Source organism: Betta splendens, chromosome 19 (assembly GCF_900634795.4).
Source record: "Betta splendens chromosome 19, fBetSpl5.4, whole genome shotgun sequence".
NCBI classification, from domain to species: Eukaryota; Metazoa; Chordata; class Actinopteri; order Anabantiformes; family Osphronemidae; genus Betta; species Betta splendens.
In genome coordinates this window covers 16,425,591-16,444,914 of record NC_040898.2, presented here as the reverse complement: position 1 = coordinate 16,444,914, position 19,324 = coordinate 16,425,591, and the positions used below count along the sequence as shown (strand labels likewise).

The 19,324-nt window shown below is 46.1% G+C and overlaps 1 protein-coding gene across 5 annotated transcripts; it reads left to right on the top strand.

Annotated features, from left to right (window-relative positions):
- The first annotated feature begins 3,605 nt into the window (after positions 1–3,605).
- On the top strand, positions 3,606–18,697 carry jakmip3 (Janus kinase and microtubule interacting protein 3). Of its 5 annotated transcripts, none has more exons than XM_029134591.3 (24): positions 3,606–3,875; positions 4,318–4,520; positions 4,594–4,836; positions 5,036–5,275; positions 6,982–7,182; positions 7,910–8,017; positions 8,100–8,255; positions 8,975–9,112; positions 11,653–11,688; positions 12,236–12,307; positions 12,566–12,673; positions 12,770–12,898; positions 12,994–13,077; positions 14,489–14,551; positions 15,034–15,132; positions 15,224–15,322; positions 15,412–15,471; positions 16,156–16,221; positions 16,312–16,380; positions 16,834–16,911; positions 17,019–17,252; positions 17,324–17,389; positions 17,508–17,567; positions 18,215–18,697. In XM_029134591.3, exons 2-23 carry the CDS (start codon positions 4,386–4,388, stop codon positions 17,556–17,558), a joined length of 2,535 nt encoding a protein of 844 aa, XP_028990424.1. In that variant the 5' UTR covers positions 3,606–3,875; positions 4,318–4,385; the 3' UTR covers positions 17,559–17,567; positions 18,215–18,697. The 5 variants fall into 5 exon arrangements, with proteins under 5 accessions (XP_028990424.1, XP_028990429.1, XP_028990425.1 ...); XM_029134592.3 differs by having other exon boundaries at positions 3,607–3,875; positions 12,569–12,673; XM_029134593.3 differs by having other exon boundaries at positions 3,607–3,875; positions 15,412–15,465.
- Positions 18,698–19,324: the final 627 nt, after the last annotated feature.

Genomic DNA, 19,324 nt, shown 5'->3' with positions numbered 1-19,324 from the left:
CTGGGCATGGGGATGGCCTGTGCATGGACTTCTGTCGCCGGCTCTTGGCGATGGAATTCCTTTCCCTCTCCCTACCCCAACAACCTCAGTTCATAATCTTACCTAAAGAGTTGACCAAACCTAGTCACCATTACAACCCAACCCATAGCTCTTTCTAAACTCAACCAATACAGGAACTAGTCTGAAACATCTAAGATCATGTGTACATTTAATTCTTATCTGTGCCTTTCCATATGTACCTCTATTACTCTTGCAAAGTGACTCAAGTATCAGGGAACATGAGTGACATGCGTCGGCCCGGGCATTGCCGCTGGCTCTCCACACCAAACTGCCTAGTCCACGGACGAAAGCGGGGAGAGTCATCTGTGTCTATTTCAATACTCCTAACCCTTCCCTCTTGGGGTCTGGCGTGACCCCCACCTCCCTCCTCCCAACCTGCACGTTCGCTTTCCTCCTGGGGTCCGGCGTGACCCCCTCCTCGCTCCTCCTAACCTGCACGTTCTGTGTCCTCGTGGGGTCTGGCGTGACCCCCTCCTCCCTCCTCCCAACCTGCACGTTCGCTTTCCTCCTGGGGTCTGGCGTGACCCCCACCTCCCTCCTCCCAACCTGCACGTTCGCTTTCCTCCTGGGGTCCGGCGTGACCCCCTCCTCCCTCCTCCTAACCTGCACGTTCTGTGTCCTCGTGGGGTCCGGCGTGACCCCCTCCTCCCTCCTCCTAACCTGCACGTTCGCTTTCCTCCTGGGGTCTGGCGTGACCCCCACCTCCCTCCTCCCACCCTGCACGTTCGCTTTCCTCCTGGGGTCTGGCGTGACCCCCACCTCCCTCCTCCCAACCTGCACGTTCGCTTACCTCCTGGGGTCCGGCGTGACCCCCTCCTCCCTCCTCCTAACCTGCACGTTCTGTGTCCTCGTGGGGTCCGGCGTGACCCCCTCCTCCCTCCTCCTAACCTGCACGTTCGCTTTCCTCCTGGGGTCCGGCGTGACCCCCTCCTCCCTCCTCCCAACCTGCACGTTCGCTTTCCTCCTGGGGTCTGGCGTGACCCCCACCTCCCTCCTCCCAACCTGCACGTTCGCTTTCCTCCTGGGGTCCGGCGTGACCCCGACCGCCACCCCCCACTGCACATCCTCACCCACTTGTGGGGTCAGATGTAAAACCCTCCTCCGTTGCCCTCGTGGGGTCTAAAAATGAGAGCTGCGTGAGGGTTAATGGGGAACACTTCCTACAAATAAAGGGCACAGCCATGGGAAAGAAATTCGCACCAGCATATGCCAACATTTTTATGGCAGAGTGGGAGACCGGAGCACTTGCTGGGTGCCACAAAAAGCCTCTCCACTATTTCCGTTACCTGGACGACATCTGGGGTGTGTGGACCCACTCACAGCAGGATTTTGAAGAGTTTTTGCACACGCTTAACCATCACAACAGCTCCATCACACTAAAATCAACCACCAACCACACAACAGTAGACTTTCTGGACACAACTACGTTCAAAGGAAAAGACTTCAACAAGACAAACCGACTCAATACTAAGGTTTTTTTTAAAGACACCGACACACATGCTCTGCTCCACAGAACAAGCTTCCATCCCAGACACACATACGTGGGATTAATCAAATCACAGCTGCTTAGATTTAGAAGAATATGTAGTCACTGGGAGGACTTTATGGTGGCAACGAGAACTCTGTTTACGGCGCTGAGGAATAGAGGTTATCCTCGATCCTTCCTCAGAAGGTGCTTTAAGACCTTTGAGCAGATGAAAACGCTCACAGACTCCAGAATCCTCCCGTTTGTCACTACATACTCTCCTTCCACGGTCAAACTGGTCAGACAGGTCAAGACAAATTTCACACGCACAATCTTACACACGGCCATTCTCCCAGAGCACAGGATTATAGCAGCATTCAGAAAAAACAGAAATTTGCAGGATTACTTGGTGAGAGCTAAAATCAGGCCACTGCAGGCCACAACGGAAAAAGGATATGTTAGTTTTTTTAAACAAAAGGAGTGGGTCCACAGTACAGACAGGAACACAGTTTATAAGGTGGAGGTGAGAGGCAATCCTCGTAGTAGGAACTGTGTCTATTTGGTCATATGCACGTCCTGTGGAGTACAGTATGTTGGGGAGACATGTAACACGCTGCTCACCAGATTCACCCAACACAGACACAACATACTGAAACAAAAAAAGACCCACACCCACTTCGTCCAACATTTTCTACGCCACGGATGGGATGCTGTAAAGGCCACAGTTTTACAGGCCAATCCCAGGGGGTCACAGAGTCAGAGGTGTAAGGCGGAGAGGGTGTGGATCCACAAATTGGACACACAATTTCCTCGGGGCCTGAATGAGAAATAGCAGGGCCTTCACTGGGCATGGGGATGGCCTGTGCATGGACTTCTGTCGCCGGCTCTTGGCGATGGAATTCCTTTCCCTCTCCCTACCCTAACAACCTCAGTTCATAATCTCACCTAAAGAGTTGACCAAACCTAGTCACCATTACAACCCAACCCATAGCTCTTTCTAAACTCAACCAATACAGGAACTAGTCTGAATCATCTAAGATCATGTGTACATTTAATTCTTATCTGTGCCTTTCCATATGTACCTCTATTACTCTTGCAAAGTGACTCAAGTATCAGGGAACATGAGTGACATGCGTCGGCCCGTGCATTGCTGCTGGCTCTCCACACCGAACTGCCTAGTCCACGGACGAAAGCGGGGAGAGTCATCTGTGTCTATTTCAATACCCCTAACCCTAAAGCAGAAAATATTGTGAATGAGCCACAAGGCTCAGGAAGACTGGACCGAGGTTCGCTATGGACGACAAGTGACCTTTGAGAACCCATGGTGGGGGGGCAGGAGGGGAGCAGGGGCAGGGGGGATGGACCGTGCAATGTCGGGACACTGGAAAGGGGATCCCTGTTTTCACCCTCCTCCTAACCCTTTTATATATGGTTTATTTATCCCTCACTTTTATTTTTTTCTAACCTTAAAACAATTGAAGTGTACCTAATCTTAACCATGTTTTTGGTTTCTAGTTCAACTTCATTTATTGCAATCAATTCTCATTTTTTCACACATATATAGCTTTCCTCTCAACCGCCTTGCACAGCTTGACCATAATTCCCACAATTACAAGACAACTGGGAGTCTACCTCAGCCAGTGCGGATAAATAAAATATGGTTCTTTCAACTCATATGACTCTGTTCCTAACCCTGAACAGGATCTTAGCACTGTGTTTTCTGGTTAGTTTGGGGCACACAACTCCATCAACAGATCAACACATGACTAACTATAAGAAAATTGTATGGGGAGAACTCATGTGCTTTCACGCGTTCACTGCCCATGCTTACTACCAGAATGCACTTCGGAAAATAAAGACAGTTTAATGTTACACACCTGTCTGAGTGGAAAGTCATATTTGGTTTTGTTGTGTTTTCTCTACAATTATATTTTAATTTTCAAAGTGCCTGTTGTTCTTATAGATTATTATTCATATTCTCATGGATCAGGGAAAGGTGTGCTTGTCGGGAGGGTACAGCAGAGGGAGACAGAGCTGTGATGGTGCAGCTCTCTGACTGAGGGATGCTCAGAAAGAGGAGGAGGAGGAGGAGGAGGTGACGCCAGTAGGAGCTGCAGTGATGCTAACAGCCCAGACACACACAGGAGCTAATGATCACACACACACACAGACAGGCACAGATCAAGACAGAGGAAACAGTGAGTTAGGAGGAATTTTACTGCACACACACACACAGTGATCGCTGGCGCAAAAACTGAGCTGCAGTGACGTTAGCTGCTTTTAGCATAAGGAGGCTAACCCTCCCACACACACACACATATAAAACGATGCAGAGGGTTACTATTGGACGGTGAGTGATTTATATTTGTGTGTGTGTGTGTGTGTGTGTGTGTGTGTGTGTGTGTGTGTGTGTGTGTGTGTGTGTGTGTGAGGAGTTACAACTTGGGGGCTCAATGATGACAGCTGGAATGATGCTGTTACCATAGAAACAGCCATGTTTTCATACTGAGTCTGTCATTTTACCTTCAAAATACAGGAAACTACACTTACTACTAATACCGCTAATTCTACCACAATTACTGATTCTGCTACTGATACAGTACTTTTGAAACTACTACTGCTGATATTAGGAGTAACTGTGGTTGTTCACCAATCAAACAGATCAGCGATGTGCAATTCTGATCACAACTGTGTGTAAAATGAGTGACCCAACTAGAGCCAAAATTCAGTTTAAATAACTTTGAGAAATAATGTTGCCTGTTGATGGGAATGTTCTTCTTTCAATGTGCCAGATGCCAAAGCCATCAAACTTCAGATTGACACATAACTTTCTGGGGGACTCAACCAGGCGCCAGTGGTGATGTCAAAAAAAGGAGCAGGGATACGAGGGAAAGGGGAGCGACCAGATGCCATGGCAACCCTTCAAGCAGCCAATGAGGAGTTGAGAGCCAAGCTTACTGACATCCAAATTGAACTACAACAAGAGAAGAACAAGGTAAGAACTACAGGTACCACACAGGTACAGAGAGTAGCCAGCTATTTTCTGACTCACTAGGTGTTATCTCCAGGTCAGTCGCCTGGAGAGGGAGAAGAGCCAGGAGCTGAAGGCAGAACACCACCGGGCAACAGTAGCTGCCACAGAGCTGAAGACTAAACTTCATGAGGAGAAGCAAAGGGAGCTGTCTCTCACCAGGGAGACCTTACTACGGCAACACGAGATGGAGCTGATGAGGGTTATCAAGATCAAAGACGGGGAGATTCAGCGGGTTAATGGGCTAGTCCAGAGTCTGCGGGATGGGTCCACTGACAAGGTGCGACATGCACAGTCTGTCCATCTTCAGAGAGCCGCTGTTTATTCTTGGCCTTCCAGGATTCCTGCAGAATTACGAACATGGTCATACAGTGGAAGCAGTATAGGCCCCTGACATTGATCTGTGCAGCTGAGGAGCCAGGGTTGGGCATGAGTCGATTCATTAGTATTATCTTAGTAACAGTCCTGTTGTGTTACAGGTGAGGAGCACCTTAATGGCAGAGTTGGAGGAGGCCAGGAGGAACTGGGAAGCAGAGCGCTGTCGCTTACAGCAAGAGGTCCAGGAGCTGCGAGCAGCAAAGAGGTGTGCTGAGGAGGCTCTTAGCTCAGCTCAGCAGGCCTGCCAGGCTCGAGCTGCTGAACTCAGATCAGCTCATCACCAACACCAAGAAGAGCTGAACAGGACCAAGCGCGAATGCGAGAGGGAGATCCGTCGCCTGGTATGAAACTGGCAGCTTTTCACTTTACACGTGCAAGACTAACAATACACATAGTGTCCAGGACATGGCCACTACAGTATGTGGTGAATAGATTAATCAGAAATAACCTGCAGAATTTAGGAAACCTCTGGTCAGTCCTGGATCTGTGCATATTGGTTTCGTCAACATCAATAATAATTATCTGTCAAACTCTGGACTCCTATCTGTTAGTCTACAAACACTGAGGATGAGGGTCAGCAGTTCCATTACTGCAGTCCTCTATGTGCCACAGGGTTAGTGGCTCAACTCCTGGTTCCTTCAGCTTGCAGTACATGTCACACTGACATTTAACATAAAGCAAGCTTTTAGGTCAGAAGTTCTCCCAAAGGGATCAATGCAGTAGTTACAGTAATAAAGGGTTATCTTAGCATGAAGGACAGGATTTTATAATAATACAATATTTGAAATACACAACAGATAAGCATTATTCCTGATGTGAACACAGGGGGAAACGGGGAGTGGGCTTCATAGCCTGGTACTACACACAGAACACACAGAGACTGGTACCAGCCGAACACATATTGTATTTACTGAATGAACAGAGACTCGGTTCACTGACAAAGAAACTGTTGCAGCCTTTTAAAAGTGCCCTTAACCCTAACCCTAATGTCAAACTACTGAATCACAAAATAGCTACATTCAGTAACAAAGTAAAAAAACACATAGAAAGATTCACATCTGCCGAGAGAAACACAAGTATTAAATGCTGTTATGTCCACATAACACTAGAGCATATGGAAACTAATGCTGCTCACAGAAACCATAGAGGGTATGTTAAGCTGGGTCATTGAGTTTGACTTGGACTGATGGAGTTTATTTCATTTTAAACTCATTGGGCATTTATTAAATCATGTGTGCCGCTTTGTCAGTCAACAGCCCCATGTTACTAATGATTAAAAATTGACAGTTGACAGTGTAACAGATTCCTATCGGTTATTTTGGTGAAAGAGTGAGAAAACATGTCTTTTCAGAGAGATGACAGTAAACAAAAGTGGTTTGTACAGTTTTGGGCCATCACATACGAATCTGCCAACCAAAGTGGGTTAGGCTCAGTCATTCGCTCCTTCATCTACGCAGCTTGTTTTAGTGATGGAATCAAGTCTCGAGAAGGTCGTCCAGTACAAAAACACACACCTCCAATGTAAGTGGTGGTGAAAAGTGGTGATAAGTGAAATTGTTGCAATGTCCTTAAATGTGTGAACCATCAGAAAGCTTTGATGTGTGTGCTGGTGCTGTTGACTGAAGATGTTTTTTAACCACTGCACTGGACACAGTATGGTTCAAAACAGATATTTCTTGTGATTGTTACAAAACACAAAAAAGGAGGTGGCACTTTATCACCAGATTCATAAAAAAAGAAAAAGGCATGCTTTTTGTTCATCCTGAAGTAACACCAAAGTGAGAACTGATGCATTTTCCTTGTTACTGAGTTGTGCTCTGTTCCACAACGAACCAGAACAACCCATGAGTCCAGTTGTTTAGGTTGTAGGTTGATGTGTTTTGACACTAGAAGAGAGAGCTGCAGCCTCAGGCTTCTGACCTGCCCAGCTGACTAACCTGTCCCTCACCTAAAGCCTAACTTACCCATCTAGTTTTCTAACCCCACATTCTACCTATCTGTCTCTCACCTGTCTGTCTACCTGTCTACCTTGTGTGTCTGTGTGCAGATGGATGAGATAAAGCTGAAGGACAGAGCTGTCAGTGTTTTGGACAAAGCCCTGGGGCTGCAGGCTGGACATGCTCACCGCCTGCAGCTGCAGACTCAGGTGGCCGAGCAGCAAATCGCAGCCCTGAGAGATGCACAGAGGGCGGGGATAAACACTCCAGGCCACACCTCTAACCCCTCCCATAACTCTGTCACTCATCTTGTAAGATCTGCCTTCTCCTGCATGCTGTAACTCACCTATCTGTCCCACTTTGACTTCATCAAACAAACAACTTCACTCTCAGCCTTAATGTCAAAGGTGGAACTCTGATCTTTACGTTCTCACAATCCATCTGGACCTCACAGCTGAGAGGGTCATGTGACCAGCTTTTTTTTTATTTTCTCATCATCATCATCATCATCATCATCAGCAGCAGCAGCAGCAGAAGCAGCAGCAGGGGCCATGTTACTGAAATGTTTGCATTACATTAATGTTCAGTGTTTCTTTATATGTATTTTTTGTGCTTCTCAACCTCTTCTACCAGTAACATGATTTACCTTATGTTAGTAAGACTGGGTCAAAACTGCAACAGTCAGACATCAAGCTCAGTTGTTCTGTATAGCACCAATTCATTCATTTTATGATTTAAACCTTATACAACAGGAAAATACAACAAATCCCAGTGCAAAGCCCCAAGAGATGGCGAGACAGTGTTTAGCAGCTAATGAAAAGACAGAAGCATCTGTTGACTGCTGTCATATACTGAATGATACAGCAGCTAAAGGTTTAAAGACGGGGAAGCTTAGTAATCGGCTAGCTGTGATTGAAACACACCCTTTGGCTAATTTAAAACTACAATGAGAAAATAATGCAGGACATTAACCTCTGTGTGTGTGTGTGTGTGTGTGTGTGTGTGTGTGTGTGTGTGTGTGTGTGTGTGTGTTATCAGGAGGACAGAGACACTCGCAGGTTTCACTTAAAAATTGCTGAGTACAGTTCCACTGTCAGGAAGCTGGAGGATCGAAACGCTCTGCTGTCTGAGGAGCGCAATGAGCTGGTAACAACTGAAACATATCCTTACACATGCCTCCAGTTCTGGGTAATACATGTTTTACATGTTTTATCTCTTGCTGTTTAAGCTAAAGCGTCTCAGAGAGACCGAGAGTCAGTTTCTTCCTCTTTTGGACAAAAACAAACGTCTGAGCAGGAAGAATGAGGAACTGGCACTCACGGTGCGTCGCCTCGATAACAAGCTTCGTTTTGTAACCCAAGAGAACCTGGAGATGGTAACTATGGTAACCTCTGACCCTGAAAACACAGCCACACAGTTTGAGAAAAGAATGTGTCCCAATCAAACTGTAGCGCAGGGGTGTCAAACTCAAATTAGTCCCTTGCTGCTTTTCCAATTCCCCCTTCCCCAGAGCCTGCTGATTACCTTGTTCAGGTGTGTTAAGACAATCAGCAGCTAGATAAGACAACTGGCCTGTTTAAGGTAATCAGCAGGAGAGTTGGAAAACCAGCAGGGACACCAGCCCTCGAGGACCACAGCTTGACACCCCTGGGCTAGAGTGAAGGACCCAAATGCACAGCACAAACTAAGAACAGCAGGCAAATGCATGGTCAGGCAGGCAATGGTCAGAAATAAAAAATCCAGCATAGGCAGTGGTACCGACAGGAAACAGGATCGTTTACTAAAAAACAGGTAGAGCGCTGGATAGTGGTGAGTACACGCAACAGTCGGGTAAAGCAAGGAGGTCAGTACTGGAGTATTAGTAACAGAATGACTGATTGAACAAAGATGGTGACATCACATGAGTAGAATGACTAGCAGGAACTAAATGGCAAAAATAGTGACTAACAGTACCAATTCATGACACAAACTAGGTTCAACTGCAGGTCTCCTGGCTTTTATTGTAAAACAACTACAGTGAGAGAAAGAAAACGTTCCACATCAGAAAGACTGACTCTGCCGCCTGAGACTTTTCATTGATTGTGTTGTTTTTTTCCTCTCCAGAGGAGACCAAGCTCATTAAATGACCTTGATCGAAGCCACTCTACCAGTTATCATGGTTACAGCCAGGACGAAAGAGAGATGGAGTTTCTGCGACTACAGGTGATGGAGCAGCAGCACATCATCGATGACCTGTCCAAGGTGCTACTAATACAGTACATATTATATAAAAATATTTCATTGTACTAGCACACTGTGTCTTTGATGAGCAGTATGGGTGAGCAGCCAGGAACATCTGCTAATACAAATCATCAGCTGCCACCTTTTAACAGTGGAGCACCATTAACGCCTGCCAGGGTGCCACCTGGAAGCAGCTGGGGGTCGCCATCTTTTCCCCACTGTAGCTCAGGCAGGTTTAGAGGAAGTTACTCAGTCCACAAGGCCAGTTCACTTCCATGTCATTGCATGCACCAACAACCAGCCTTGTTACTGACAGGTCTGGTGACCCAGCCTGGTACTGGACAGCAGGTGGTCGTCCACCCCCGTGGGTTTGGCTGTCTGGCAGCTCTCATCAGTGTTAATTGGGACAGTTATGCAGAACTACATATTTTATACATTTTGTTTTGTAGTTAGTATCCAGAAGATATGCTGCATAAATATTACTCCCCTCTGCCTCCAGCTTGTCAGTAATTACGGCTTCATTGAGTTCATATGTTCACATTCTCTTTCCAGTTGCCAGGTTGTCAGATATTCCTGTTAATTTATTCTGCATTTATTTCACCTTCTTTTCCCCATCCATCCATCCATCTATCCATTTTCAACCACTTTATCCGGGGCCGGGTCGCGGGGGTAGCAGTCTGAGCAGAGAGTTCCAGACTTCCTTCTCCCTGGACACTTCCTCCAGCTCTTCCGGTGGGACCCCAAGGTGTTCTCCAAGCCAGCCGAGAGACATAGTCTCTCCAGCATGTCCTGGGTCTTCCTCGGGGTCTCCTACCAGTGGGACATGCCCGGAACACCTCCCCAGGGAGGCGTCCAGGAGGCATCCGAACCACTGCCCGAGCCACCTCAATTGGCTCCTCTTGATATGGAGGAGCAGGGACTCTACTCCGAGCTCCTCCCGGTTGACAGAGCTCCTCACCTTATCTCTAAGGGAGCGCCCAGCCACCCTACGGAGGAAGCTCGTTTCGGCCGTTTGTGTCCGTGACCTTGCTCTTTCGGTCATGACCCAAAGCTCATAACCATGGGTGAGGGTAGGAATGTAGATTGACCAATAAATTGAAAGCTTTGCCTTTCGGCTCAGCTCCCTCTTCACCACGATGGACACCGACCGCAATACTGCAGCCGCCACACCGATCCGTCTGTCAATCTCACTCTTCTACTTGGGGCAGGAACTCTCCTCCAACCTGGAGAGGGCAAACCACCTTTTTCCAGTCGAGAACCATGGCCTCAGATTTGGAAGGAACTGATTCTCATCCCAGCTGCTTCACACTCAGCTGCAAACTGCACCAGCGCACGCTGAAGGTCCTGGCCTGATGAAGCCAACAGGACAACTTCATCTGCAAAAAGTAGAGATGCTATCTTGTGGTCCCCAAACCAGATGCCTCCAGCCCCTGGCTGTACAGAGACCGAACAGCCCTGACAGAGGGTTCAGCCAGGCGTTCCAAACAGACCCTCACAATACGTTTGGGCCTGCCAAGTCATTCCAGCCCCCTTCCCTGCCAGCGGATCTTACTCACCACTAGGTGGTGATCAGTTGAGAGCTCAGCCCCTCTCTTCACCCAAGTGTCCTAAACATATGGCCGAAGGTCAGGTGAAACAACTACAAAGTCTATCATTGACCTCCGGCCTAGGGTGTCCTGGTGCTATGTGCACCGATGGACACCCTTATGTTCAAACATGGTGTTTGTTATGGCCAAACTGTGCCTAGCACAGAGGTCCAATAACATAACACCATTCGGGTTCAGATCAGGGAGGCCGTTCCTCCCAATCACGCCTCTCCAGGTATCACTGTCGTTACCCACGTGGGTATTGAAATCTCCAAGAAAAACGATGGGGTCCACAAGTGGAGCACTTTCCAACACTCCCTCCAGAGACCCCAAGAAGGCTGGGTACTCCACACTACCATTTGGCCCGTAAGCACAAACGACAGTAAGTGACCTATCCCCCACCCTCTCGTCCAGTGGGGAAAACTTCAACATATGACGGCTAAGCTCGGGAGCTATGAGCAAGCCCACACCAGCCCACCGCCTCTCCCCGCAGGCAACTCTAGAGTAGAAGAGGGTCCAGCCCTTTCAAGGAGTTGGGCTGTGTGTGGCGGTGACCCCACTATTTCTAGTCGGTACCGCTCGACCTCCTGCACTAGCTCAGGCTCCTTCCCCCCCAGTGACGTAACATTTCATGTCCCAATAGCCAGATTGGTTATCTAGGGATTGGGTTGCCTAAGCTCCCCGCCGTCAACTGCTGCCCAATCCACTATGCACCGTCCCCCTATGGTTCCTCCTGCGGATGGTGGGTCTACCTGAGGACTCAGGCTGTGCCACCAGGCCACCAGGCGATCGCATACGAGCCCCAACCCCGGGCCTGGCTCCAGGGTGGGGCCCTGGCTGCGCCATAGCGGGCGACATCTCGGTCCTTGCTTGTCTTCCTTTTATAGTTTTCCCCAAACAGAATAGATTTTATTTGAAAGCTTGTTTCATTGTTGATACTGCAACATACTTACACGACTGTGATTTTGTTTTCAGGCTCTGGAGACAGCTGGTTACGTAAAGAACGTCATAGTAAGTACTGATGTCAACCAGGTGAGGTGTATGAAAGTCGAGTCTTGGTATCTGGACTTTGCTGTTCAAGGCAGAAATGTTTCACTACTCATCCAGTAGGTTCATCAGCTAAAAAGCTGCAATCCATTTGGCCATGGTCCCCTTCTGGGGACAGACAACAGGGAAGCGGGGAGGCAGGTTGTGTCTGAGGCCTCCGCTTCTTAAAGATGAGTACCTATCCTCTGACCCCCGTCCAAATCGACTTGTCCATATTGCTCTGTTCACACCCACTCACCCTCATCTTTAGCTATGATCCATCCAGTGCAGGTATGAAAATAAACCTGTCTGTAACACCTGTGGTCTCCAGTCAAAATATCACAGGCCCCATGAAACTACTGGGATGAATACTGAAAAGTTTCCACCTAAAAGGAAAGAAGTCCAGATATTACAACTCAACATCTCCTGTGATGCTCCACATTACATCAGTAGGAGACTTGAATTGTTGTCAAATCTGTCATATGTTTTTCACACATCTATGTGTGAACAGCTGTTGTTGTGTTCTCTGCAGGAGAGAGACATGTTATTGAGGTACAGACGCCAGGAGTCAGTAAGGAGGAAACGAACCTTCAGAGCCTGCAGAGTGAGTCTGTCTCACCTCACATTACTCCTGCAGCTATTTGTTAGTCCAGTATTAAGGAAACAAGCTACTTATTAGTTACTGCAGAATGTTCACTGGGGCACAAACATCTGAGCTACATACTGTAACATCACTGTTGCAGGGAATCAGTTCCCTTTGGAGAGTCCATGCTCTTTATTTACAAGTTACCTGTCACTAGTGCTACAGTCTGGTTTAGTTTGGACCTGATGTTAATGGACTATGCTTTGCTGTATTTGTAAGCAGGTCATAGAGACGTTTTATGGTTATGATGAAGAAGGCTCGGTGGACTCTGATGGATCCTCTTTGTCTTTTCACACTGACAAGACTCCAGACACTGAACCAGAGGAGGTAAAGCTCTGACTCCTCAACCTAATTTGCAGGACCCCTGGTTCCCCAACTGGTTGTTAGTCTCATAGGTTCCTGTTTTGTGGCTGTGTGCTTCAGGTGTGTGTGCGTGAGGAGACGGAGCTTCGGTACCGTCAGTTGACGCAGGAGTATCAGGCACTGCAGAGAGCATACGCTTTGCTGACAGAGACCAGTGGAGTAAACTATGATGCCGAGAAGGAGATCAAGGTGAACGGACCACTGAGACCAGCAAGTGGCTGGATCTGTTGTATGCAATTAATCACTACACCAACAGGTGGCTGGTTCTGTTGATTGTGTTTCAGACCAGAGAGCAGCTGCTCACTGAAATCAGCAGATACCAAAGCAAAGTCATAGATCTGGAGTCAGCGCTGACACAACAAGGAATGGTAACACATTTCTGTTCAGTAAGAAAACAGGTGCTAGGGAAAAGACACGATGAGACACATTCTAGCTCTCACACCCTGCAAGGTCAGAGACAGAAAAACTGCAGTTTTATGGTTAGGTTTCAAATTAAAAGAGGAAAACAGAACAATAAATATGGAGTCAAATTAGGGTCACATTAGACTTGTGCGTGAGTAAACCGATCTGAGCATGCATAACCAGATTTGTATTTGTAGACTCATACCATGTGCTATACCATGCTTACACTTATAATTTGGGGCGTTAACATACATAATATATATTTATATTTAATGAGCAGACAGACATGATGGCTCATATTTATGTGTATGAAGTGTGACGTTACTCTCGTGATTTGCTGGGATGATGCAGTTGCGTGAACGTGTTTCTATCATACGTCAATGTAGCATGTTAGTCGACAGGCTATTAGCAATGCCATGCTATGTTATGATGCAGCTGGAGTTAAGGTGGGTATGTTGCAGTAACGCTACCGTTGTGACTCTGTGTGACCGTTTATCAGACCACAATAAACACGTCTGCTTTAACAACCGTCAGCTGAGACCTGCACCGCTCTGACTCTGCTTCGCTTCGCCCACAGTTTACTTAGGTGCTGACAGCGCCTGCCGGCAGGTAACAGGTAAATCAGTGAAGGACAAGACGCTCCTGATCGTTCACAAAAAACAACACAAAACACAAGTTAAACGCTACTCTCCGTCCATAGATCACTCTGTCACGGAGAGCGCAGGCTCTAACAGATAGGTAACGTAAACCAAGGCATTGACAGGAACAGCTAACAAGATGTCACCCAGGTAAAACAACTCACCGGAAGTCGGTTGCCAGTTAACATGGTCGGTTACAGATCGGTTTACGCATGCACAGATTGGTTTACACACACACAGAATAAACAATGAGTGAATGATCTGTGTGTCAGTTATTTAGACCATCAGGGCTCAAACATCTGCAGATATTCTTTCTGAAAAGAAATCTGGGACTCTGAGTAAGAAAACATATCAGCCTAAGTCACATGTCTCCTTGACTACATTGACCTCCATGATAAAACTGTCATCACATCATGTCAGAGCATGGGGATCAAGTCAAACTCATACTAACCCTAATGCCCTGCATACAACATGCAACATACTCCACCTCCAACAAGCCTGGAGATAGGTGGGAATAGACAGGTGTGGGGACAAATGGTAGAACGTAGAACACCCATAGTAGTGAAGTACTGTAAAAGTCTAAAAGTCTGGTCGGACAATTCGGAGTTCCTACTTTGAGACACTGACCTGGGAATAGTTTAGGAAATAGCATCTGTTGGTTCTATGTGGACTAAAGACATAGAACCAACAGATGATCAGAATCTGATCTGAAACTAAACTGACTGTCTCTCTTTCCTAGGATGTGAAGTGGGTGGAGGAGAAGCAAGCACTGTATCAGAGAAACCAGGAGCTGGTGGAGAAGGTGAAGCACAGGTTTATATTTAACCCTGGACACATGGTGACACTCTTCACATTACTGGGCAAGCACAGCAGTTACTTGTAGAGAAACACCACGGGTTGGATCAGCATCTGAGGCAGAACTATATGAAGCTGAGGGCTGAAGAATCACTGGTCGCTGCTACCAATTCAAAATACAGAATTACAGATACAAGCTGCAACTATTTGAAAACCTTCTCCTAAAACGTCTTAATGCAGAATATCCCTCCATCGATCCAGGAGAAAACAGAGGAGTCAAGGTTCCCTCCACGAAATGATGGCAGTTTGTTCTGCATGTTCATGGTGACGCTGGTCTCTGGCAATGCTTCGGCTTTTAATGAAATGTGAACCTGTGGCTTAAGGTTCAAAGAAAGCGAACATTTGGGTTTTTTGGACCTAATCAGACGAAATGTTTAAAACCTGTTTCATTTGCTGGTCTCTGTTCTTTTTATTTTTGAAATGATGCAGGTGAGGCAGATGGAAGGAGAAGATCTGCGTCTGAGAAATGACATCCAGGACATCAGAGATCAGAACGAGTTGCTGGAGTTTAGAATATTAGAACTAGAGGTAAAAACACCCAGAGATGACCAGTTGACACAGTAATAGTCATGTCAACAACTTATTCTCTGTTTCCATGGAAACACTGTTTCGTGTTTAGGAAAGGGAGCGAAGGTCCCCTGCCATTAGCTTCCATCAAGTTCATTTTCCAGACGGCCTCAGTCCTCTGCAGATCTACTGTGAGGCAGAAGGAGTCACAGTAAGTCATACCTGCCTACACCTGTAACCTCACCTGAACACCTGAGTACCCTGTCCACTAGCCCCCAGTCTAATCATTTGTTTCACTAGGACATTGTAATCAGCGAGTTGATGAAGAAGCTTGACATTCTGGGCGATAACGCCGTAAGTGTATGTTGAATTTCTTTTGTACATGTTTCTGTCTCTTTTGATCTTCATCACCAGTTGCTTATTTTAAATGGATGCTAAAAAAACAGGGAAATCCGGTTTAACTAAACTAAACTAAGTTATTTTCGAGAGACAGAACTTTATGTCCACATGGAAAAAACACATTCTGTTGTTTTCGTTCCGATGACATAAATCTACCTTCAGTAGAGTCAATGAAATTTTCTCTAATTATTGTTCACTCCAAGCAGTTGAGGCAAACATCGGCCTACATTGAGCCTGGTTCTGGTACTGCTGGAGGTTTTCTTTTTTTATTTATTGATGGATCGGCTGCAATTGAAATCTTGTTTTGTGTGGGATTTGTTGGCTTTAGCTAAACCTTGTAAAGTGCATTGAGATAAGCTTTGTTGTGATTTAGTGTTATATAGTAAAAAACTGAACTGAAATGATACTAGTTGATGAGCCTGTAGTTGAGGAGCTTTTCATGTGTGCCTTCACAGAAATTCAAAGGCTGACTGATCTGTATAGTCTGCTGAACTGTCGTTTTAAAGTTAGGTTTTTCCTAGATGGTCTGTGTAGTCAACACAGATACATAAATCAAGCATAGTGGGTCATTAACATATAGTTGCCTCATTCTCTGTTGTCATTTCAGTGTGTTGAGGTAGCTGTGTCATTGTTGTTTTTCCACAGAACCTGTCCAATGAGGAGCAGGTGGTGGTAATACATGCCCGGACGGTGCTCACGCTGGCAGAGAAGGTAAAACAGATCCACCTGTGAGCCCTAACTCAGACCACTTCCTAAAGGAGGAAGTGAGTGTTGACTTATTTTGCCTTTCTGTCCAATCAGTGGTTGGAGTCCATTGAAGTGACAAAGTCGGCTCTACAACAGAAGATGTTGGACATTGAGAATGAAAAGGTAAAAAGCTGTGATGTGTTTTGCTGATATATTATATATATATATATATATATATATATATATATATATATATATATATATATATATACACACACACTCTATTCTCACCCTCCGTGGGTGGTCTCATCCACTTTCCAAGCTCGGGTCCTCTACCAGAGGCCGGGGAGCTTGAGGGTTCTGCGCAGTATCCTTGCTGTTCCTAGGACTGCACTTTTCTGGAATGAGATGTCGGATGTTTTTCCAGGGATCTGTTGTAGCCACTCCTCCAGTTTGGGGGTCACCACAGTCCAATCACCACAGGCACAACTGTGGCCTACACACACACACACACACACACACACACACACACACACACACACACACACACACACACACACACACACACACACACACACACACACACGTCCGAGTTAACATCAGCCCATAAACCATGAATCTGATTCTGTGTTTTAGGAGCTGTTCAGTAAACAGAAGTGTTACCTGGATGAGGAGCTGGACTTCAGGAAGCAGTCAATGGATCAGGCTCATAAGGTCTAAAACAATGAAAACAAGCAGAGAAAATAGTCAAATTTTTAATGTTTTATCATGTTACATGTTACATCAACACCATAATAAAAGCAAAGTTTATCCTTGTACAGAGGATCCTGGAGCTGGAGGCGATGTTGTTTGAGGCTCTGCAGCATGAGGAGGAATCCAGGATGGAGGGATTAAAGGTCGAGGAAGGTCGCCTCACCGAAACACTGACAGAGGATGAAAGGGAGGCTCTGAGGAAAGCCATGGATCAGTGGAAGCGAACAGTGATGTACGAGCTGAGAGAGAGGGATGCTCAGATCCTTCGAGACAGGATGGAGTTACTGCTGCTCACACAACAGGTTAAATATTCAGTGTCAACGTAAATAACCAAACATGAAAAACAGCCTTTGACTTAATACGTTTTCTCCAGAGAAACAAAGACCTGGAGGAGTTTATAGAAGCACAGAAACGACAGATTAAAGAGCTTGAAGAGAAGGTAAAGAAAGTCTGAGTTTGGTGCAATTGCCACAGCTCATTTCACTTTATGCTGTTTAACTCAAATTATCCTGTGACTCACTCACAACTCACTCTCCTGTTTTATTCTTTTTTTCCAGTTTCTATTCCTGTTCCTATTCTTCTCACTGGCATTTATTCTCTGGTCCTAACGACAAGTGGTAAGTAAGCACTACATACTGTATGGGGTCTGTAGGAGGCAAAGTAGGCCACAGGCTGCTCTCGGGATGGAGATCAAAACAATCACAACTCAAATCAACAGAACTAATATTAGTTCCTTTCCATGAGCTGTTCAAATGTATTATTCGCACAAAACCCAGCCCCAAGAACAACAAAGTAAATTGTGAGAAAAGACAAGTGAGAGATAAGCCCACATTCAAACCCCTATCAGACAATAAATTAAAAAAGAATTCTACAACTCCCAAAATAAATGCTCTTTAAAGTTACTGTCCAACTAAAACTGTCTTTAGAGAGGAATCTAAAGCCAATTTGCTCCTGGTAAGCTGCCACCGGGTCATCCAAAACGCTGGCTGACACCGGGTCAATGGGTCTTAGAACCAGAACCAGAAAAGTAGGATGTGACAATTGTTGGATGGGAAACTTTCTGAATAACAGTTAAGTAAACAGAAATCCAAGAAGCCCAGAACTGACTGGATTGTTCTGTTTTAGAAATACATTAATATTTTAAAAATACACAAGGGCTGATTTGTTATGATATTCATTGGGTTAAACTTTTTAGATCTGTATTTACACAGGCATCTTCATCTCAAACCACAGAAGCAATACTGACATTTCATCTTTTGTGCAGAGTCCAGCAGCTGCACACTCAGCAGGGTCAGCATAGTCTGGGCCAAACCTGACAGGAAGATTGTGGTTTGGAACCAGCAGCATCCCGGCTTCACTGCCCTACTGACCTGCCATCTGCTGCTGTCAGCCAATCAGAGCAAGGCCCAGCTGTCAGCTGTCAGTTTCCAGTAACAGCTGAACCAACTTTAAGCTAACTCCACCCAGTTAGCAAATCCACAACAGGATGTTCTTGGTTAGTCGCCTGAGAAATGGGTCCAGTGTCCTGCTGTGACCAAAGTGGTGCTGGACTGGACACAGTGTTAGTTGGACTTCTTCAACCCAGCTAAACTAGATTTTAAAATCTGTCCTGTTAATAGGATTTCTGTCGTTTTCCGAGCAGGGTTACATCCGTACTGAGGTGGTTTGAGCCAGTATCAGTGACTTAACCTGTTTGGGGGTTAACGATTAACAGAAGTTTAATAAAGAAACAGTGAAACAGTAGAAAGTGTTCTGCCTGACTGTTCTACCTGGAGACTGGGCCATCCAAGTTTGACATCAATGCAGTACAACGTCAGAATTCACAGACGATAGATGATTTCTCAGGCTGTATGAATTGACGCGTACTCTGACTTTGGAGACAGTAGACGTGTTCTCACATAAATAATGTTTAAGATTTATTTGGTTAAATGTCAGTCAATACTTGGTCTTCTCTTTCTTGTAGCCCATTTACAAAGGGTTCTTATGCACAAAACCAAGGTGTACGTACATCCTTATCTACGCAAACGTTCAGATGTATCATTAACTACAGTACGTGACCATAGAAATGTGCGTAGATCCACGGCAGTTCCCTGGCTGCATATATATATATATATATACATATATATATATAAAAGTACCAAGGGCTCAGAGAAGAACTGGAGAAGGTTTGGAAGGTGAAGGCCACAGTGGTGCCTGTGGTGATTGGGCCACTGACCCCCAAACTGGAGGAGTGGCTACAACAGATCTCTGGAGAAACATCTCATTCCAGATAAGTGCAGTCCTAGGAACAGCAAGGATACTGCGCAGAACCCTCAAGGTCCATGGCCTCTGGTAGAGGACCCGAGCTTGGAAAACGGAGACCACCCGCGGAGGA

What these genes read in the sequence shown, in the direction of transcription:
- jakmip3 (XM_029134591.3), top strand. Translation starts at nt 4,386, where the DNA reads ATGTCAAAAAAAGGAGCAGGGATACGAGGGAAAGGGGAGCGACCAGAT. An exon ending in CAGACACTGAACCAGAGGAG is followed by an intron (nt 12,674 to 12,769) that starts GTAAAGCTCTGA and finishes TGTGTGCTTCAG; the next exon opens with GTGTGTGTGCGTGAGGAGAC. An exon ending in TACTGCTGCTCACACAACAG is followed by an intron (nt 17,253 to 17,323) that starts GTTAAATATTCA and finishes CGTTTTCTCCAG; the next exon opens with AGAAACAAAGACCTGGAGGA.